Below are 22,184 nucleotides of genomic sequence, written 5' to 3'. Positions count from 1 at the left end.
GATGGTTAATATGTATGTCTTATCTCTGGTAAATTTTATGTCTGAATTCTACTGTTTCCGTGAGAATAAAATCTATGGAAATGAGGACCTTACCAGTTAATAAAGGGAGTATTTTATAAAGGCTCTACAATGAAATTCTTTACTTTTCTTCATTGTCTCCAATATATAAAAGTGTTATAATTTTAGAAGGCACATTTTCAATTATATTTTTATTATCTGTAAGTACTTGAGCCAAGGGAAGTACCTTTCAACCAGTTTTTTTATGTGGTGCTGGGGAATTGAACCCAGGGCCTCATGTATACGAGGCAAACACACTTGCCACTAGGCTATGTTCCCAGCACAAGGGTAAAGATTTTTATAGGTGAATATTTTGCCATTTAGTTATATCTCCCAAGAGACTGTCATTTAGTGGAAAAGACAGATACGTTATTTCCAAAGTTTATAAAGAAGACAGTTTGGTATTACTTAGAACTTTATGTTACATGTGAGAACGCTTAGTGAGGTGCTGGGAAGGTGGCTCTGTGGTAGAGTCCTTGGCTAGCATGCATGAAGTCCTGGGTTCAATTTCTCAGTACCACATAAACAGAAAAAGTTGAAAGTGGCACTAGGGCTCAACTCGCCTTGAGCAAAAGAAGCTCAGGAACAGTGTCCAGGCCCTGAGTTCAAGCCTCAGGACTGGCAAAAAAAAAAAAAAAGGCTACTGAGACAGGAAGAAGCACCTTTGAAATATTATTTGAGTGGCATGTGGGGCAGAACCATTAGGGCACTGGTTAAGTAAGATGCTGAGCACCTGCTGCGGCTGCCCCTCCTCCATGCTCCGGAACCGCACACTGTACCAGGCTGTGAAGCCATGCAAGGTGCCAGCCTTTTGGATATCAAAGTGCAGCTCACCACGCATGGTCTGAACTCAAGCACAGGATACATGTTGGGGCTACAGACTGAAAATTACCCCAATGACAACTCCAACCTAATCCTAATATGAACCCAAGTCTATGAGATTCCATGGACCATGCAGACAGTCTTAAGTGATTCAGGTTCTGCTGCACATATCCATCCCAAACTCCTATGCTGCTGGAAGCTGCCTGCACACATATATAGCACTCACTAGACCTACCCCTAATCCTAATCATGAGCAAGACAAAAATTCTATAATCGATGACAGCTGAAAACACTAAAAGAACATGTATAATTAACTTGCTATAATTCAGTTACTGTAATTCAAGTGAAAACAGTATGATTTTGAAAATGTCAAGATTAAGTAGGCCTACAAATAACTGAAGAAACTAAGAAACTAACTATAAAGAAAATGATGTAAAAACCATAAAGACAAAATCAAAATAGAACATAAATGCAAACTAAAGGAAAAGTCATATAAAAGGAGTATGAACCACTTATTCATAAAATACAATAATCTATGATGCACAATCCACACCCTCTTGAAGTCTGTACTGTGTTAGGCAGGTGCCTAGCAATTCACAGGCAGTGGATTAACATCTGGAAGGAGCAGGCTGCCCTCCTCTTACCTCTAGGTAAGAGTTCTCATGTCCAACTGCACAGTTCTCATGTCCAACCGCAATATGGTGCAGGGTTCAGAGAGCCAGTCTTCTGGCTTCAAGATATGATTACACTTGGGTTTTGAGAAAAACTCCTTGATTGCTAAAGATCTGGTGAAAAGGCCAAAGTACAGACTCAAGGTCATTAAGCTTTAAACAGCCTGGCTTCTTCCTTGCAAACAGTATTCATTCTTGCCTTCACCTTGGGCTTGAAGAAATCCTGAGGACCAGCCCCTGCCTGGCAGGATCTACCCACCTCCTTGCTGAGCCTTGTAGGAGCAGTACCCAGAGCTGGCCAGTTACCCTTTAATATCATAGGTGGAGATTTCAGCAGCTACATACCAACTATCACATGACCAAGAGGATCGAGTTATAGCTGTTTGCTGTAGCTTTTTTTTTTTTTTTTTTTTTGGCCAGTCCTGGGCCTTGGACTCAGGGCCTGAGCACTGTCCCTGGCTTCTTCCCGCTCAAGGCTAGCACTCTGCCACTTGAGCCACAGCGCCGCTTCTGGCCGTTTTCTGTATATGTGGTGCTGGGGAATCGAACCTAGGGCCTCGTGTATCCGAGGCAGGCACTCTTGCCACTAGGCTATATCCCCAGCCCCTGCTGTAGCTTTTGATTCTATTTTCAGATATCCTATTTTACCACAAATACAAAAGACACTCTTGCTCCTGGTTACTTCAAACAAATGCACCACATGGCCAGATCTGGAGTGGCACCCAAGCCTCAAATTCTGGTACAGAACAAATGCAGCAAGTAACAAACAGGGCCCACACTATTACACAAACCTGCATCCTAGCATTGCTGCCCCATCCTGCCTGCTCCCCATGTCCCCATCCCCAGTGCTAACCCTAACCCTTCCCTCCCATGCTGTGTCCACATCCCCACTCCTATACCTAGCCCTGTGCTCATCCCCTCTTGTGCTCACCCACTCCTTTGTGCGGGAACCACCCCTCCCAGCCCATTACCAACTCTTTCTCTATTCCCAATCACATACCCAACCCTTGTGCCTACCTCACCCAAAAACCTGTACCAACCCATTTGTACCCAAACCCTCTGCCTTTGTCTTCCTCCTTGCTTCCCCCTCCCTGTGTCCCCCCTCCCTGCCTACACTATCAACCCCTGTGCCCATCCATGCCCCTTGCTGTTCCAGTCCTGACCCTCCTGTGTGGGCCAGAATGCCATCTATGTACCCCAGAACTGTTTTTAAAATTATAAACAGTAGTTAACTCTGAAATAGCAAATCACATGTTTTAATACAGACTATATTATACATACATATTTAAGAACTTATTTTCAATATAAATGTAAAATAGAATTTGTAATAGTCAAGTATGAAGAAAAAAATCGATTTTCTAAACTCCTAACATTTTGATACATTGCGTTTCCCAGCATGTATACCTACCTAGTCCTAAGTATTTATGCAAATACAAGTCATTCTGTATAAATGGTTTATCTTGGCAACTATCTTGAATTTCTAGTACCATTACTAATCTTAAAATTTATGTTATTTTTTCAAACAGCTGTGAATTCTTCATTCAGATAGTTAATGCCATTTGTTATGTAATGCTATTTGTTTTCATAGATTTCCATGCTCACCATAACTACCACCCCTGATGGGAGGCTATGGTGAGTGATTGGCCACCTCTAATACCCTTTCTCCACAGCTCTGGTGCATGACACATGTCTCCTCTGCATATCACCATACATGCAGATGGCTGCTGACAGGCATGCACAGACTGTTTCCACTTTTGTCCATCTTGGACATAAAAATAACATTAAACTTGCATTCTAGTTACTAATAACATAATTGCTCAATATTTGTTACTAGTAATTGTACTGAATTTTAACTATAATCTCACGTGAATATTCATCTTTAGTTTTATTGGACTCTAAGACTATCCAGCAAGTATCTTTTCCTGAATATTGTCCTATCATCCTTTTTTCCTGACTTCTGGAACATGAAACTTTAAGTGTTTGTGTTATTGGTTTCTGGGTGATTTTCTCTACAGCTATAATTTGACACAGGCCACAAATTCCTACAGTGCATGTTACAGTGTTATGCATGAAATACATGTCAGTGTCTGGTATGGAGAAGAAATGGCATTTCTCCAAGTGCTAAACAATAGGCTCACAGTGGGCTGACTCAGCCTTCTCATTCACAAGGCACTGCTCCTGTCCTGAAACTTCCTGTACCCCACCCCAGGCCCATAATCTCCTTTCCTGTTCTTCCCCATACCTTGTAGTTATTCAACCTCTGGCAAATTTCAACACCTGGATGAACTCCCTCTCTGCCTTCTTACCCATGTTTTCCCAAATGAACTACAGGACAATGTGCAGGACACTCTACCTCTGTTCCCTTGACTTTTGACCTAATGCTTCCCATACATTAACAGGGGAAGATTTCGCATGTTTATATTGCTTTTTTCTTTTCTTTTTTATCTAAGTTTTTATTTAAGGGAAAAAAATCTAGTTATCACCTCCATGCATGTGTCAATAAGGCCTGGACTGACCTGGTCCTCATTGTTGGGATTGAACATTCCCTGTTCTTCCTGGTGAATTAGCCCTTCCCCAATCTCCATGCTGCTCTCAGAACAGGAAGGCTCATCAGGCCCTTTAGAGCACAGGCAGCCTTTAAAAGGCCAAAACTCATCAGAAAATCATTTGTATTAAATCAAGAAGCTCAGCTGGGAATGTGGTTTAGCAGTAGAGAGCTTGCATGAAGCCCTGGGTTCAATTCCTCAATCCCACATAAACAGAAAAAGCTGGAAGTGGTGCTGTGGCTCAAGTGGTAGACTGCTAGCCTTGAGCAAAAGATAGCTCAGGGACAGTGCTCAGGCCCTGAGTTCAAGTCCCAGGAATGGCCAAAAAAATCAAGAGGCTCATCCATACAGGGGTGTCCTGGCATAAGAACAAGGAAATGATCATGGAATATTCTTTTCTTCACAAAATACCAGAAACAGCACCAATATATTTCCTGACTCATTGAAAATAATTAAAATTATCACTGGGAATATAAGCATTTGTGTTACAGAGACAGGTACAGTGGCACACACCTGTATTCCTAATTACTTGGGAGGCAGAGACTGGAAGATCTAAAATCAAGGCAAGTCAGAGCACAAAGTTAGCAAGACAACATTTTAACCAAAAAAGTGGTCATGGTGAAAGGCACCTGTAATCCCAGCTATGTGGTATGCATAGGTAGGACGATCAAGGTCCAAGGTGGGTCCTATTAAAAAATGCAAGATATGCAGAAGAGGAGCTGTGGCTCAAAATGGGTAGAACACTAGCCTTGAGCACAAAAGCTCAGGGACAGCACTCAGGACCTGAGTTCAAGCCCCATAGCCTACAAAAAATAAGCAAGGCTCTATGAAAAATATAGCTACAGTAAAGCAAGCTAAACATGTGGCTTCATTGGTAGAGTAACTGCCTAGCAGACCTAAGATCCTACAGTCAAACCTAGCCATGCTGCCACATTTTGACATCCACACTCTTAAAGACTACACTTTTGAACATGACCTTTTTCTTCTCATTATATTTGGAAAGATAGATTAGAACACATCTGTATCAAGTCACCTTTAAATCTGCAAGGTTCTTTAGCACTAGAATTTAGCAAAGGGCCCAATCGGCAGCACAGTCTAGTTCTCAGGGGCTTCTCCCAGGCTTCAGGGTCCACTCTACAGAACAAGAGCCTTATTCCCACAGGACTCTCTTCTCCTGCTCTTTTTTGCTAGGTCTTCCCTCAACAGAACACAGTTACCACATTAGCCTTGTTCTGCAATAACCAACGCAGAAGCTGGATGAGTACTCAAGGAATGACGAGGAAGAAAAGGTGTGAAAAGTCATAGCAAAGTGCCTGAGGTCATTTGGAGTCTCTAGCTATATAAGAGACAACTCTTCTGCAACAAGAATGACTGCTCCTCATAGGATTAACTGACTGCCTCTGAGGAACAGATACACTCATACAAAGTAGTAAAATTCAGGCTTGCCCTCACAACTCCTTCCATCCTGACAGAAGCCCCATATCAAACTTGAAAACTGCTCTCCCAACCCCTTCCTTCTTGCCAGAAACACCATGGTGGCACCGCACTGTGTGCAGGTCACACACACTTACTTAAGTGCACTGAGGTTGAACTCATAGGCATTGTCCCAGAAGAGCACCTTGCTGTGGTCGTCCTTGTCGGCACTGCAAGGCACCAGGTATAATGCAGCTGTGGTTGGCCAGATGACTCCATCCTCCTTCAGCCATGTGTCACGGGCATACAGGATGTACTCAATCATGAACTCAAACTACACAGGATGAAAAGACACATGAGAGGCATGTCACCAACACTTTACCATGTCATAGTCAGTATGCTGGAGCCCAGCACAGAGTTTCAGTCGGAACATCTTGGCCTGGTCAGCACATGTAAGAACTAGAGGGTTTCTTCTACAGATGCATGGGACACTCACAAAGGTGTGCCATAGCCTGCATTTGTTTACTTTCTTATTTTCAAGTAGTTGTACAAGGGGGTTTCAATTTAGCATGTCCAATTACATGTATAATACATCCTGATCAGATGACCCCGTCCATCATTTATCATACACACCCAGCCTGGATTCAAATCCTATGACTTTCTGAATGTTTACACTGGGAGTCAAGGGTAGCAAACTGAAGAAATCCTCACACTCACCTATCCAACCATTTGGACATCAAAGTACTGATTTCAAAGTGCCCCTAAAGTACTGCAGGACTACAACTGCCAAACAATCAGTTAGTGAAGTATTACCAGAATTTTCACAATCCTTTAGCTAAAATCCATCCTTAAAAGCCAGGAAATCGCCAGCACTGGTGGCTCACACCTGTAATCCTAGCTACTCAGGAGGCTGAGATCTGAGGGTTGAGGTTCAAAGCCAACTCTGGCAGGAGACTCTTAGCTTCAATTAACCACCAGAAAACCAGAAGTGGCGCTGCGGCTCATGTGATAAGACTGCTAGCCTTGAGCTGAAGATCTCAGGGACAGTGACCATTCCCAGAGTTCAAGGCCCATGACCAGAAAAAAAAAGGGCTTGGAATATGGACTAGTGGCAAGAGTGCTTGCCTTGCAAACATGAAACCCTGGGTTCGATTCCCCAACACCATATAAATAGAAAATGGCCAGAAGTGGCGCTGTGGCTCAAGTGCTAGCTTTGAGCAAAGAGATGCCAGGGACAGTACTCAGTCCCTGAGTCCAAGACACAAGACTGTCAAAAAAAATAATAAATAAACAAACAAACAAAAGCCAGGAAATCATGTAGCTGCCCATGGCTTTTCTGTAGATGTTAAGTCACAAAAGCACCTGTACAACCTCCTCAAATTCCATACCCGAAAGATAAGATACACCGAGGAGGCCTGTCATCTCTGGGACTCAGTGGGCCCAGCACAGACCAGAACCACATTAAAAAAGAGAGGGTCAGGAAGGGACTGAGGCTAGGGACCTTTATGCCCAAGCGCTTGAGCACTTCAATGTCACCGTGGATTTCAAACGCGTTATCAAAGTTGAACAGGTGCTCAAATTTGTCATTGGAAATGCTGCAGTCAATGACAGTCTTCCTGCTGGTGTTGACAATGATGAAGGGCAGGTGGATGACCGAGTGGGTGGGGGTGCCTGGTGGGCCTGCTGCTCCACCTGGCTGTTTCTCTGCACCAAGTTCTTGAAGGCAATTTGCTGTAGGATAAGCTCCTGAAGCTGGGACTGCTTCTGTTTGATCCGCTCCAGCCTCTGCTGCCGCTCTACCTCTAAGTTCAGGCACTCCTGAGCAGAGTTGGTAGGCAGGCCGATCCACTGGATCTCCTTTCTCCTTGGGGATGATATTCATAGCCATCATCACATTTAAGGCATCATAGACACGCCACCAGATGTTCTTCTGGTCATAAGCTGACTCATTTGGTAGGATGTGGTTATCGGCAGCCCTGAACTCTGCAACCAACTCATCGGCCACCTCGTAGGAGGTGGTCCCTTTTCTCTGCACCTTCTCACACACCTTCATAGAGAAATGCCGCAAGCCCTTGTCATTCTTTTCACCTTTCCTGTTACGTTTCCCAGCAGACCAAGGTGAGGAATCAGATTGGCTGGTTCTGGGGACAGAAAGTGAGTGCTGGGGGTGTGTGGTCTTCCTACCACAATAGTGTTTGATGCTGCTGGTCTCTGAGGTGTACCAATCACCACTTGTTATGTGATGTTGACATTAGACTGCCCTAAGGTTTTTGGCAAGAGCTGCTTTCCAAGTGTGTTCACTGTGGATGGGTGCACAGCCACCAGCGATACCACACCTGTCCCAGGACTAAGGTTCTGGTCTATAAAGACCTTTAGTTCTCCGTTGGCTTCGATTACACCGGCATCTTTTGCCATGTTATCAGACCCAGGAACACAATGCAATACCGTGCACCCTCCACAGAAGAGAATGGATTTTTCAAAGGTCCACTTCCTCTTTTTGGTGGTTAACTGCAGATAAGAGTCTTAACGACTGTCCAGCCAGAGATAGTTTCAAATCTCGATTCTCAGATATCAGCCTAAGTAGCTACAATTACAGGTGTGAGCCAATGTTTAGTTTAGTTTTTCTTGAATCAAGTTCTGGCTATGTGATCTATCTGCCCTCAAATGCCCCATCCTTCTGCCTTAGCATTCTGAATGTGAAGATTACCAGTGTGCACCACCATTTTGGGCTATGGTGAACATTTTAAAATACAGATTTCAATGCAAATGTGATTGTTTCCTTCTTAAGATCGTTCTATTTAAAGATGCTTAATGTTTTGGCTTGGTTTTACACATTCTGCCTTATGTTTCTTCAAAAGCTGTACCCGGTTACAATGACAAACAACTGTAAGTCTAGTGTCTTCAAGATATTCCCAATACTTCCCAGGCATGTCCACTGGAAAACACTGGCAAATCCACTAGCTCCCCACCTGCCCTGATAGAATCTTTTCCACTGTCCATGAATCCAACAGAAAAGCCCTGCACAATTTCCATGAAAACTGTACCATAGCCTCCTCAAAGAGCCACCAGCTGTATGGCTCAACCTCATCACAGAATCACTGCTGGAGGCTCAACCCTCCCCTGACCACAGCCTAAACTCTGAACACCAACTGCACAAAGTGCCACAACTCCTGGATCAGAGCTCTGGTAAGAACCTGGTCTCCACCCCTCTGGACCTTGCAAGTTCTTTCTCATCATACCACTTGCTTCCCATGTTCTCCAGTGCCATATCAAAGCTGGACCCATCAGCAGTCATGTCTCCATCACTGGATGGGCACCACACAAGGCCATGTGGTCTGTCCTCTTTTTGTCCCACAACTGGGACAGCAGAAAGAGGTACAAAGTGAAAATTCACACTGGAAATATTTACGTACGAGAAGAAGAAAATATTAGCTTTGTGAACCAAGAAAATCCCGCTTTTCCTGTATTATCCTACAAACCCATAATGTTACGGATAAGCCAGCAAATATGGATATTAAGTCTTCCGGTGTTTATCTCTGGATTACACAATTCCAACACAGCCAAAGGCCCAATGTTCTCTGCTACAATCCCCTCAATCTCTGCACCCAAAAGCCACTGGGTAACACTAAACCACCACTTATTATTCAGAGGGGACCTTGCTGGAAGCATCAGTTACATTCCACTCCCTTTCACCCAGATGTTAGTTTTCTTTATTTTTATGGAAAGAGTAGAAAGACAAGGGCAATTCACCTCTACCTGTGAGTGAGCACTGGAGAGTAAGACAGGAATGGCAAAACACACACAAGTCTCACAGTTGCTGTGTTTTTTGAGCAGCAAGGGGGCTAGCCTAAGGCAAGCAGAGCCACAGAAGCAAAGACACTGATGACTGAAGAAACAACCTTATCATAAGGCCTAGAGTTCTATACTATCTTGAGGAGATTCATGAGAAAGTTACTTTAACATGGACTAAACTGTCCATAGTTATTTTTTTGGTTTGTTTGTTTTGTTTTTTTTGGCCAGTCATAGGCCGTGAACTCAGTGCCTGAGCACTGTCCCTGGCTTCTTTTTTGCTCAAGGCTACTAGCACTCTGCCACTTGAGCCACAGCGCCACTTCTGGCCATTTTCTGTATAAGTGGTGCTGAGGAATCGAACCCAGGGCCTCATATACACGAGGCAAGCACTCTTGCCATTAGGCCATATTCCCAGCCCCATAGTTATTTTTTGATCAGTTAAAAATTTAAGATATTAAGTCAATGTTATTACAAAAATAAAATCACAATCAATCATGATTTTAGAAGACTCCAGGACAAGAAGTGCAGAGGTCCCAGCACTTTAGCCAGCAATTACAGCCTTACCAGTAGGCAGGTCCCCATCCACTCAGACACCAGCACATCCACCTTCTCAGGCAGCACCACATCCTCCACCTTCTGCTGGAACACAGTGATGGTGTCAGCAAAGCCATTATGCAGGACCAGCTGGCCTGTGTGCTGTGCCATCTCACTGGCCTCCACAGCATACACCTGCAGTGGCAAGATGCCCATCAGCCTTGCCCTGACTCTATACAGAGCAAGCACTAGAAAAAACAAAGGCAGAAGGATGCTGTGTTCAGAACAGTGATGGACAGTGTAGACAGGGTTACTCAGCATCCTGCCTCCTTTCCATGCCTCCTACACAAAATGCAGGCACAGCTGCTGGTGAATAGAACATTCACTGACCCAGGACCACTAAGTAGATGCCCATCAAGATGAAACAGTACATCTTTAAAGAGTCGTATCTGTAGCCAGATTCAAGTTCTCACGTGAGGGTCTGAGGAAGCACCAGGACGATGGTCCTTACTTGGCACAATTTCATCATAGTAACACTGCACCAAACATTACACCAAACATCTTGTCCACTTGTCAAGCTGTCACCAGGCTGAAGTATAGCCCAACACAGACATGCAATAAAGGGAGGAGAGGAAGGCCAGCATCAGGGGAAAAGAGGCCTGTGCTGGGTCAAAGCATAGACACATATCTTTCTGTATTGAACTGAAATGATGCCTCATGACCCAGTCCCACAAAAGCATAGCTGATCACTCCATCTTCTCCTGCTCTACTCATGCTGCTCTACTCATGGCAGCTGGTAAAGTACACCACAGAGCCTAGACTACAGCTGGACCAACTGCCTCATTCAAGCACATGAACAAAACAGATGAGGTCCCAATGAGGTTAACACAGTCATCCTGAGACAGCCATGCAGCAGCCATCTTCAAACCCAAACACTACCTTAGACCTTGGCCTCAGCACAAACGCTTTTGGTCCAACTCACCGCCTTAGGCCTGCCATGATGTGCACAGAAGAGGCTGATGATCCCAGTGCCACAGCCCACGTCCAGGATGACCTTGTCCTTCAGGGATTCCTTGTTCTGCAGGATGACACTGTGGTATTTTGTGGTCCAAGGCTGGTCTGCCAACATTTACAAGTGAGGTTTCTAGAGGAAACATATCAAGAATCACTGCAAGGACCTGCGCTGTGCTGAGATCTGGTCTGAGGAAGAGGATGCCACAGCTCATGCCCCCAATCCCACACTTAAAGGTATATGCAACAAACAGGTTCAAAAGTAAAATGTTTAATATAGAGCCAACTACTGCTTCTCTCTATCCCTCCTCAAGAGCTAAGTGAACAAAGAACAGGTATGGATAAACATCAGAATGGAGGAACAGATACCACCCCACCAGGAAAGGCATCACATACCCATGACCTATCTCCAAGAGAAAATACTGAACACATCATGGGATAAACCTAGGAGGAAGCAGCCTAGAGCCCCCAAAGGTCTCTCTTCATAGTAATTTACCCTTAATTGTTTTTGAAAGCTGACACTATAGCTTGAAGTGTGATGTCCAAGTTGGGCCTGGTCACAGCCTGGGGTAGAAAAACACCTGATCCTGATGAGGCAGAGAAAAGAACTTTCAAAGGCTGTAGAACTCTGGTTGTAAGAAATAATGACACACTGCTGTGAAACCAGCAGGGTGAAGAAAAACCCAGCAAGGTGGGTACAAGGCTAAGGAAGCCTAGAGAGGCCTGCAGGGCCCTCTGGCTCCCCACAAAGACACTGTCATAGAATGAAACAATGGAATGGACCAAAGGAAGTCATGGCATGAATAGAAAAGTCTCTTGTTCATAGTATAGGAGACCACTTTAAATACAAAAACACATTGGGCTGAAGGCAAAAGGATAGAGAAGGTATGCCAACACATCAATCAGAGGAGAGCTGTAGTTGGTACATGAACATCTGAAGAGGCATTTTTTCAGAGCAGATACTGTTCCGGGGATGAAGACATCAGTTTAGAGTGAAGGAATCAGTTCTTCCAAAGAGCATCAAATTCTCATAATTTTTGTACCTACCAGCATAGCTTCAAAACACAAAGAGGAAAAGCCAATAGGAACAGAAGAAGAAACAGGTTCACAACTGAGGCTGAGATCACAGGAAACCATTAAGCCCTGTATATGACCTGCACACCAGGGAGAAGGTCAAGACCACAAAACGAAACAACAGCAAAAATAACCCTTGTCCCTAATCACTTCCAAAGCTATGCAGTACTGATTCAATGGAGGAGAGCACAAAATGATGATGAAAAATAACCTCAAAGCCATAAACACCCAAGGCTGCCAGGAAGCTGCTAAAACCCAGAGCGACTGACTTGCTGGCTCTCCAACCTTCCATAGGGGCAGTGATGATGAGTTGGGAGCTACAAAAGCAGATAAACGCTGCCTCTGTCCACAACTGAACCTAGGACTGGCAATTGGGCACCTGTAGGAGGAACTAAGGTAGGAAATTACCTTACTCTTAACAACAAATATACACCATGTGACTTTAGGCATCTCATTGTTTAAAACAAGATATAGTTCTAAAGGAAAAAGGAGCAGGAGCACCATCACTGAAGAAAAGCTCTGTAAGTGGGCATCTGACTGGGGAGGCAGACTTTAGCTTTTCTTTATGGACTAAATCCCAAACTGTGTGGACACTTTTAACATTGTAAATTTTGGAACAAAGCATGCCTAGGAGAAAGTGTATGAAAAGTACTGGTGCAGTACAGCTAATCCCCATGCCCCAGCTTGCACACAAACACATGCCAGCCACAGGACCACCTCTGACCAGGACCTCCACAGTTTTCAGTGGCACTGGTCCTCTGCTCCTGGTTTCTGTTCATAAATGAGACAGCTTTACAGAACTGGATCCAGTACGCATGGCCCAAATCTTCCTTCTTCTACTCACTGTGACATTCACATGGAAAGAAGCTGTACATACTTTTAAACTGTCTGGGACACAATGGAAGAGCTGAGCAGTAGGAGACTGGGCCAAGAAGAAGGCCTGCACCAGATCTAAATAGGACATCAGGAGAAAACTGGCAAGAAGACCCCACCAGCTAACCAGGGAACTTGGAAAGCAATACCAGAGTCCCATAGCTGCCAAAATATTCTTCATCCTGCCAGGTGTCCTCAGGGTCATACTCCTCCACCTGCTTCCCAACATGATTTGCAGGAATGTACCCACAGCAGCCTGCTCGCTCGCCCCACCACCAGTCAGCTGTGGTTTGTCTCAGGATAAGAATTTATTCTCCTCTCAAAAAAGGGCGCTGAAAAAAGGAAAACAGCGAGACGTTAGGATTCAACTGAGATCCCAGTAACTAGCATCTCACCAGTGGGAAATCCCTATCATTGGTAACCAAATCAGACTTCCAAAGGAATCAGCTAACCAGGCACTGATGGCTCACACCTATAATCCTAGCTACACAGGAGACTAGGCCAGCCCATTCTCAAAAGTCAGTGAGACTCTTATCTCCAAGTAACCACCAAAAAACTCAAAGAGGAGCTGTGGCTCAAATGGTAGAGCACTAGCCTTCAGCAAAAAAAGATCAGTGAGAATGCCCAGGCCCTGAGTCCAAACAACAGGATTAGCACAAAAATAAAACAAAGGAAGAAATCGGCTTGTGATGACAGTATGCATCTTGTAACCATAACAACAGGATTTAGGTTTTTATGGAGCACCCATCTGAAAGGACACACTTAGTTGACACTTTGAATGAATGAACAGTTTTCCAAGAGCACAAAACATAACTCTTTGAGCAGCTCTCCACTGCACAGCCATGACACATTGTTTTAGTTATGGGAGGCAGCTATGTTCCTGCTACACGCATATACTTTTTGCTCCCTATTTTGGATAATAGCGAGTTTGAACTCAGGGCCTTGCTTTCTCGGCAGGTGTGCTACTACTTGAGCCATGGCTCCAGCCCTTTATGTCTTCTGTGTGTGTGTACACATAGGCATGCATGGATGCATGCACTCAACAGTACTGAGGCTTCAACTCAAGGCCTGAGCTTCTTGCCTCTAGGCTCTGTAACTTAAATACTACTGGCTTTTTGATTATTAGTTGGAAATAACTCTCTGGGATTTGTTTCCCAAACTTGCTTCATACCATGATACTCAGACATCAGCCTACTGTGTAGTTAGCATTACAGATGTTAACCACCAGCCCCTACTTCTATTTATTTTTTAAGTATGGTCTCACTATTTGACCTGACCTTGACCTTCCCTGGAACTTGAATCTCCAACTTAAATGCCCCATGTAGTTAAGATAACCATCATGTTCCACCATGCCACTGTAGTAGTTGATGTAGTGGTTTCACCAATTTCTTAATAATTGAGATGGGATCTCACACAAAGATTGCTGGTCTTAAACATTAATCTTCCAGATTTCCCACTCATGAGTAGCTAGAATTTCAAACATGAATCACTGCCTCTCACTGTCTATACAAGTCTGCCTTTTTTTTTTTTGGGGGGGGGGTTGGTTTATTGGGTCAATCATGAGGCTAAAACTCTGGGCCTGGGTGCTGAGCCTGTGCTCTTCAGCTCAATGCTAGTGCTCTATTACATTGAGCCACAGTGCCACCTCCACTTTTGTAATGAGTAACTGGAAATAAGTCTCACGGACTTTCCTGCTCAGGTTGGCTCTGAACCTAAGTCCTCATATCTCAGCCTCCTGAGTAGCTGGGCATAAGCCACTGGTGCACAGATTAGTAGTAATCAGTCTTCCAACCCTGATTGTGAGTGTTCTGCAATAAAGTATCTAGAAAGAAAGATCTGGACAGGTCCTTCTTCCTTCTTAGCTGCTCAGAGATCCCATCCTCTTTCATACACCATCACCTTCAGTTGCAACTAAGAAGTGAAAGTGAGGCACAGGTCTTGTGGTTTTGAAACATCTGGACACTTCTTTGTTTAGATGTTGCAAAAGTCTCATCTTATCAGGCAAATCATAGGCTACTGAGTATAGCTACCTGGGTCTCGTCGGTGGCAGCATAGTCTGCAATGGCCACGAACTCCTCAGGATGAGGCTGCCATGGCTCATTGTTCTGCAGGAGCTGAAACTTGCCATCAGAATGCACAAACTCTTCCTCCTGTTCACCACCAATGACACAAAGACAGTGAAATAGTTTTGGCCTCTCCACATTCTTACCTATGTCTGTTTCTATCCCTCACCCAACCCAACCCACACCAACTCCTCTGTCTCCCTCTCCCTCTCCTCTCCCTACTCTCTCCTTTTCCCTGCCTACCTCCTTCTTTCTCTACCAATAGCTTGGTTTTAAATACTCATTGAAAAAAAATGTGTGCGATTCACATGGGTGGTTGTTTCTAGAAAATTTGAGGACCCTCATCTTCACTGTGTACCTCTTATGTAAGATGATTAGTAGCCTAAAAAGAATGTATCCAGAAAATTCACGAAAAGGGGCACATTCACAATCCTTGGCTTCACAAGAAATGCTTCTTAAAGTGATAAACCATGCATCTATGGACGGTGCTAGAGACCTGGCATTATTTTCCATTGTATCAGCCACGCCTAGGCAGCCCATCCATGACCATGCAATGGAAAAATCAAGGAGCTCCTTCCCTCTGCCCCAAGCCTCCTTCTATCAGACACAGGTAGCCAACACTGTCTGCAGTGGCAGAAATTCAAACCATCCTTCCTTTCAATGCAACAAACCTGTCCCAACACGACATCTTTAATTTTCCTAAACATAAAACTAACCTATTTCACTTTAGCAAATGTGAGGGAATACAATAAGGCACACACAAACACACACACACACAAATTAAAGCGCCCTATAACTGCACTCTCACATCTCTAGACATTTAACAGACACATTGGTATTTATCCTTTCATTTCTAAAAAGTTCACACACAAAGATGGGAATATGGCCTAGTGGTGGAGTGTTTGCCTTGTATACATAAAGCACCGGTTTAAAGTCCTCAGTACCACAACAGACAAAAAGCCAGAAGTGGTGCTGAGGCTCAAGAGGTAGAGTGCTAGCAATGAGCCAAAAAATGGCAGGGACAGTGCTCAAGCCTTGAGTCCAAGTTGTAGGACTGGCAAATAAACACAGAAAAAAAAAATAAAAGGTTCATACATCTCCTGGGCAAAGCATTTGTTGGGATCATACATTGCTGCCTTAGCACTATGTTTAACAATTCCTTATTCTTATTTTTCCTCATCGTTCAGCATACTGTTCCATACTACATTCTGATACCGGTGTAGCAGTCCACTCTTAGAATTATCAGAACTTACTTCCCAAGCTCCTAAATTTGCAGACTGTTCTCAAGACAAACTTTATCAAACATTAAATCATTCTACATGTCCTTGACAATACTAGGAGATGTTATCAGTAAAAAATTGATCAAAACAATGTATGTATTCATGACTTTCTTTTTCCCACCAAAGGCTCTCAGACCCTCCCTGCGGAACCGGCCCAAGGGGGGGCCTGCCCTGGGTTTGGGGGCGGGGGGCGGGTGGTTCAGCGCGAGCTCACATACCTGGTCTCGTGGTGTCCCGGCAGCGGCAGAGCCGAGGCGGCGGCGAGGTTCCCCGGGCCGGGCCTGGGCTTCAGCGGCCGCGGGTCGCTCCAGCATCGGCGGTCCGCTGCGGGCGGGGCGCAAGCGGAGCCGGGGTCCAGGGAGAGTATGGGGAGCAGTTCTCCCCTCTCCACGCGTGTTCCCGGAGCCTTGCCCGAAGCCGCGGCGTTGGAAGCCTGGTTACCCATGGCGGGAACGAGCGGCGGCGGCGGCCCTACACGCGCGAGACGCGCGGCTTTCTCAGGGGCACACAGAACCGGAAGTGTGCCCGAGCGGCGGCGGGGTTCCCAAGGCCGGTCCCGAGCGTGGGCGGGCTTCGCGGGGCCGCGGGCACGTTGGAAGCGGCGGCGGGCCTAGCCACGCTCGGAGCGCGCGGCTCGCAGGTCCGCCCTGCGTTGCCCGTTCAGCAGTCCCGGCGAAGGCGGAGGCGGGGGCGGGGGCGGCGGCGGCAGCCTTGTCCAGGCTCGCCACCAGCGGCAGCGGGGGCGGTGGGCTCCTGCGAGCAGGGCGAAAGCGGGGCCGGGGTTCTGGCAGACGGGGTGCCGTTCTCCCCTACACGCGGGTGCCCTTCTTCCATGTTCGAAGGGGCGGCTGTGTTGCCCATGCCTGGCGGGGATGCGCAAGGCGGCGCGGACAAGGGTGTGGGGGGTTGTGCTCCCGCTTCCTGTCCGGTCGTGCCGGTCTGTCTGCCTCACTTGTCCGTGCCGGTGTGGGCTACGCGATGGTCTGGCTACATGACAGGTCCGTGCTGCGTGCTGGTCCGGCTGCCTGACAGGTCCGGGCGAGGTGACGCTCCGGCTTGCGAGCTGTTCCGGGTGGGGGGCTTCTCGGCCTGACAGTTCCGGGCTGAGGGCTGGTCCGGCTGCCTGACAGATCAGGGTCGAGGGCTTCTCCGGCTGGCGTGCCGTTCAGAGTGGGGGAACTCTACGGCTGGCGGGCCGTTCCGGGTGGGGGGCCATCTCCGGCTGGCGGGACGTTCCGGGTGGGGCGCATCTACGGCAGGCGGGCCGTTCCGGGTGTGGGGCTTCTCCTGCTGTCTGGCATTTACGGAGGCGGGACGGTCTGGCATATGAAGCTGCATTAGGTCGCTCAGTTTGGTTACCTAAACGCTGAAAGATGTTTAGAGTTGGGATTAGGGATGTTTCAAATAAAATATGGAGGGCTGAGGATATGGACTAGTGGCAACTGGGTTCGATTCCCCAGCACCACATGTACTGAAAATGGCCAGAAGTGGCGCTGTGGCTCAAGTGGCAGAGTGCTAGCCGCGAGCAAAAGGAGGCCATGGACAGTGCTCATGCCCTGAGTTCAAGGCCCAGAACTGGCAAAATAAATAAATAAATAAATAAATATATGAAAAAAATAAAATATAATGAGTTCTGTGGAGGACAAAGTTATAATTAACAATCCTTGAAGAGGGATTAATAGAGAGATGTATACTTTTGTTCATAATAGTGGTTCTTTGTATAAATGTTGAATAGCTATGATTACAAGCGGACTTAATCTTGATGTTAAATTTAGAAGAGGGGAAGAAAGGGCTGGGGATATGGCCTAGTGGCAAGAGTACTCGCCTCGTATACAGGAGGTCCTAGGTTCAATTCCAGCACCACATATACAGAAAATGGCCAGAAGTGGCGCTGTGGCTCAAGTGGCAGAGTGCTAGCCTTGAGCAAAAACAAGCCAGGGACAGTGCTCAGGCCCTGAGTCCAAACCCAGGACTGGCCAAAAAAACAAAACAAAAACAACAAGAAGAGGGGAAGAAAGATTGTCTGAAAATAATGTGGAGGAATAATGCTCAGACAAGTATGGTGAGAGATTATCAATAATACAGATTAAACTAATGATAAAACTGTAATCAGTTGAGTTTACTCAGATTGACTCTGGCTTTGATAGTCATGTTATAGGAATGATTATGGATATGGGATCAATGACATTTCAGTATTGCAGGAGGTTCAGGTTTAGGACGAAGTATGATCCATAGTTGTTTGAGATCAAAACTAGAATGGCTAGGCCTACTGCTGAGCAAAACGAAATGTTTATGTTTATTTTGGTTAAGGACATATATAGTAGTAGTTATGAGCTATCGTAATTTAATGAGCCAAAATCAATCGTTGTAGTATAGGCTAACTACTATATTCATTTCATTATATGCCTTTTTAACATCGTTCAGATGACAGTCATAATTAGAGAATAAGAAGTAGGGCTAAGGCCATTGATGTTAATTTTGTTGATGGATATTGAGAAGCTCAGGGTAGGGGTAGAACTACTGCATTCTTTATGTCTCATAAATAGAAACTAATAGCTACTAAGAAACATTGCATTCCAAATGGCAGTCGTGCTGAGCTGTTTGGGTCATAGACACATTCGTATGGACTTTTTCTGAATTGACATGTATTTGTGGAATTAGGAATGCACTGATGGGGCTGGGGATATGGCCTAGTGGCAAGAGTGCTTGCCTCATATACATGAGGGCCTTGGTTCGATTCCCCAGCACTACATATATAGAAAATGGCCAGAATTGGTGCTGTGGCTCAAGTGGCAGAGTGCTAGCCTTGAGCAAAAAGAAGCCAGGGACAGTGCTCAGGCCCTGAGTTCAAGCTCCAGGACTGGCCAAAAAAAAGATAAAAGAAAAAAGACATAAACTGGGGTTTGGATAATAGAGTGGTAGTGCGACCAATTAGCTGGCTGGAGTCCTGTTGCCATACTCAAAAAGAAACTGTGAGAGTAGTTGATCCACTACAGGAAGTCCCCAGCCCTTCAGTGCTCAAAGCCTTGGTGTTAGACCCTGAGATACAGAGAACTACAGTTCCAAGCCATGAGAGGAAAGGGAGGGCCTGTTGTTTCAGGCTTTAGAATCCAGGGACTTATGGATCTTGGCAATCACCGTGGAAGCTGATTTCTTTGTACTTAAACTACCAGGGGCCACACCAACCAGCAACCAATGTAACCCTCCATTCCCAACAGCAGTGACCAACAACAGGTCAGCTGCACCTGCCAGAGTTCCAGCTTATGCATGGACAGGCAGCAGGTGTAACGTCCTGTCCCTCATGGTGACTGACCCCACCATCAGCACACTGTTCTGATGCCAGGCCCACATCCCCTTTCCAGCACACTCTGGTAACCACGAAGAGCACAAGGGGGCAGACAAGACCCAGGCTTCCCTGTGTGTGGTCGTACCCCACAGCTAACTACTGCTTGCCTGTTCAAATGACAGTGCCCGAGAAAGCCAGTATCTGCCGTTGTCAGCTTTCTTGGCTTTGTGCATGGCAAACCTGTTGTTTCTATTGATACAGTATTTTTTTTTTAGTTTTACACTAGTTTAGAAGGATATAACCATAAATAGTAAATGCTTTTCTTTTCCTGTGCTGCCCACAGTTAAGAACCAGGCAGGTCCATCTATCCTAAGAGTGAATTGCTTGTTTAAAAAAAAACTGATCCAGGGCTGGGGATATGGCCTAGTGGCAAGAATGCTTGCCTCGCATATGTGAAGCCCTGGGTTCAATTCATCAGCACCACATATACAGAAAATGGCCAGAAGTGGCGCTGTGGCTTAAGTGGCAGAGTGGTAGCCTTGAACAAAAAGAAGCCAGGGACAGTGCTCAGGCCCTGAGTCCAAGTCACAGATAAAGTTGATGGTCAGAGCAATAATCAAGTTTAATATTATCCCTTGGATTAGACAAAAACTTATAGATCACAAGTCAAGTGTACTGTTTACATTAAAAGAATATGAGCCTCATGACTAGATGGAGATATAAAGGAACAGTTAGACTTCGTCTACAAAGTGTCAATATCTGGCTGCTGTTTCAAATCCGAAATGGTGGGTGGATGAGAAATGGTAAAACAAAAATTGACGAATCAGTCATACAGAGAGGAAGGTAGTACCAATTATAACGTGAAGTCCGTGAAAGCCTGTAGCTATAAAGAAGGTAGAGCCATTAACTCCGTCAGCAGTAGTCAAAGATGACTCTATGCATTCGAATGCTTGGAGAATAGGGAAGTAAATTCATAATGTAACCGTAATGGTCAAAGCTTGGATTATGTGATTGCGGTTTCCTTCTATGTGGCTACGGTGCACTCCTGATCCTAATAGTATGGAGGCATTTATTAAGTAATGGTACTTCTATGGTGATTAATGGTGTAATTACTGTAGGTGGTCAACATCCTCCAAGCTCTGGGGTGGGGGCTAAGCTTGAGTGATAAAATGCTCCATAAAAATTGCGAAAACCAACACTTCAGAAATATGAAGGAGGATTGTACCACAGCGAAGACCTTTTTGTACTGCTGGGGTGTGATGACCTTGAAATGTCCCTTCTCAGATAATGTCTCATCATCATTGGTATATAGTCACGGTTGTTGTCAATACAGCAATATATAAGAGTGTTTTATAATTAAAGTGAAATCACATAATAATTCCTGATGTAATTAGCAGTGCTTATATGGCTCCATTTCGTGGTCATGGGCTACGATTTACTCGACGGAGAGCGTGTGTTTGTTGGGTCATTATCTCTTGTCCTTGACAAGATAATAGCAGATGTTATCAGTATGAAATTGATCAAAACTATGTACGTATTCATGACTTTTATTTTTCCCACCAAATGCTCTCAGAAGAACAGTCGCTCCCGGAGAGGAGGTTGTCTGGTGGGAATGGCAGTGGGCAAGAAGTAACTATTATGAAATCAAGAGGTTCTTTCTTCATTTCTTTTGTTTTCTTTCACCTATGTCGTGCTTGTTTAAATACCTTTGGGAGGGCAAAGGGGTGCACAGAAATGGAGGGACAAAGGGTGAACAAATCAGGCCAAACCCTAAAGCCCTAAACCCTGATCCTAGCCCTAGGCCTAACCCTAAAGCACTCAACCCTGACTGTCGACCAATCCATAGCCCTAACCCTGACCCTAACCCTAAGCCTAACTATGTTTCCTAGAGTGGGGGCCCCCCTTACACAAAGCCTGACCGCAGACCTAACCCTAACCCTCAGTGCGAGAGTAGGTGGGCACCCTAAGACTAAGCCCCACCCTAAAGCTTACCATGAACCTGAACCTAACCCTAACCCTGAGGGAGAGAGTGGGCGGCCCCCTCTCCCTAAGCCACCCCCTAAACCTAACCCTGACACTAACCCCTGGCCCTAACACTCAGTGCGATAGTGGGGCCTCCCCCCCACCCCAACTTACCTCATCAGGCTAAATGTCCCCCTGAACCTAAACCCTGTCCTGTGTTGCTCCCGCAAGTGCAACATGGGCCAGGGATCCTGCAGGCAGTGATCACAGAAAGCGGGGAGTAGGGTTGTGGCACACAGGGTTCCTGGGGGCCAGGGTTTCTGCAGGCAGGGGTGGAGGGTGGCCAGTACTTCTGCGCGCCGTGGCTGGCCGGAGCTTGGCGAGCGTTTGTCCAGCATGCTGGCGGGGTTCAGGTGGGTGGGCCGACGTTTGTGCCAGCCACACACATGAGACACCATTTTCCACGCAAGCATGGCAGGTTTATTGTGCAGCAGGACGTGTTGGGGGGGGGTGGGGCTGAGGGTTTCTGCAAGCGGTGACGTCCAAAAGTGGGTGTCCTGGATCCGGGTGGCTGGCGTCAGTGGCAGAAGGGGGGCCGGGACTGGAGCGTGCAGGGTGCGAGGGGGGCCTGGGGTTTCCGCAGTGTTCGGGGGAGAGGGTGCCCACTCCCACCGCTACATGGGTAGCCGGAGCATCACAGGAAGCCTCTCTGGGATAGCCGACGCCTCTGGCTATGCCCCGACCTGACACCTAGCAGTATGCTTGGGATGGCCTGCAACCCCAGCCCCAGGCAAAGACCC

At 46.0% G+C, this 22,184-nt stretch overlaps 1 protein-coding gene, 1 non-coding gene and 1 pseudogene across 2 annotated transcripts; 1 reads left to right on the top strand and 2 right to left on the bottom strand.

The window, feature by feature from the left end:
* Positions 1-1,331: 1,331 nt before the first annotated feature.
* Positions 1,332-14,904, bottom strand: LOC125345586 (protein arginine N-methyltransferase 2-like). Its single transcript, XM_048337681.1, has 6 exons — positions 14,824-14,904; positions 12,943-13,125; positions 10,818-10,979; positions 9,866-10,030; positions 5,668-5,843; positions 1,332-1,664 (listed from the first exon to the last, which is right to left on the bottom strand). The coding sequence occupies exons 3-6, from the start codon at positions 10,962-10,964 to the stop codon at positions 1,526-1,528; spliced, it is 627 nt and encodes a 208-aa protein (XP_048193638.1). The 5' UTR covers positions 10,965-10,979; positions 12,943-13,125; positions 14,824-14,904; the 3' UTR covers positions 1,332-1,525.
* On the bottom strand, positions 6,885-7,972 carry LOC125345593 (annotated as a pseudogene).
* A 4,643-nt stretch (positions 14,905-19,547) lies between the features above and the next one.
* LOC125345596 lies at positions 19,548-19,685 on the top strand. The gene has a single exon (XR_007209759.1). It is a non-coding gene; the product is annotated as a small nucleolar RNA SNORA8 (small nucleolar RNA).
* The last annotated feature ends 2,499 nt before the right edge of the window (positions 19,686-22,184 follow it).

Source organism: Perognathus longimembris, unplaced genomic scaffold, assembly GCF_023159225.1.
Source record: "Perognathus longimembris pacificus isolate PPM17 unplaced genomic scaffold, ASM2315922v1 HiC_scaffold_5931, whole genome shotgun sequence".
NCBI classification, from domain to species: Eukaryota; Metazoa; Chordata; class Mammalia; order Rodentia; family Heteromyidae; genus Perognathus; species Perognathus longimembris.
The sequence above is the reverse complement of the archived record's forward strand: the minus strand, read 5'-3'. Positions and strand labels throughout refer to the sequence as shown.

What these genes read in the sequence shown, in the direction of transcription:
- LOC125345586 (XM_048337681.1), bottom strand. Translation starts at nt 10,964, where the DNA reads ATGTTGGCAGACCAGCCTTGGACCACAAAATACCACAGTGTCATCCTG. An exon ending in ATCATGGCAGGCCTAAGGCG is followed by an intron (nt 10,031 to 10,817) that starts GTGAGTTGGACC and finishes TTGCCACTGCAG; the next exon opens with GTGTATGCTGTGGAGGCCAG. An exon ending in TTCAACCTCAGTGCACTTAA is followed by an intron (nt 1,665 to 5,667) that starts GTAAGTGTGTGT and finishes CCTTTTCACCAG; the next exon opens with ATCTTTAGCAATCAAGGAGT.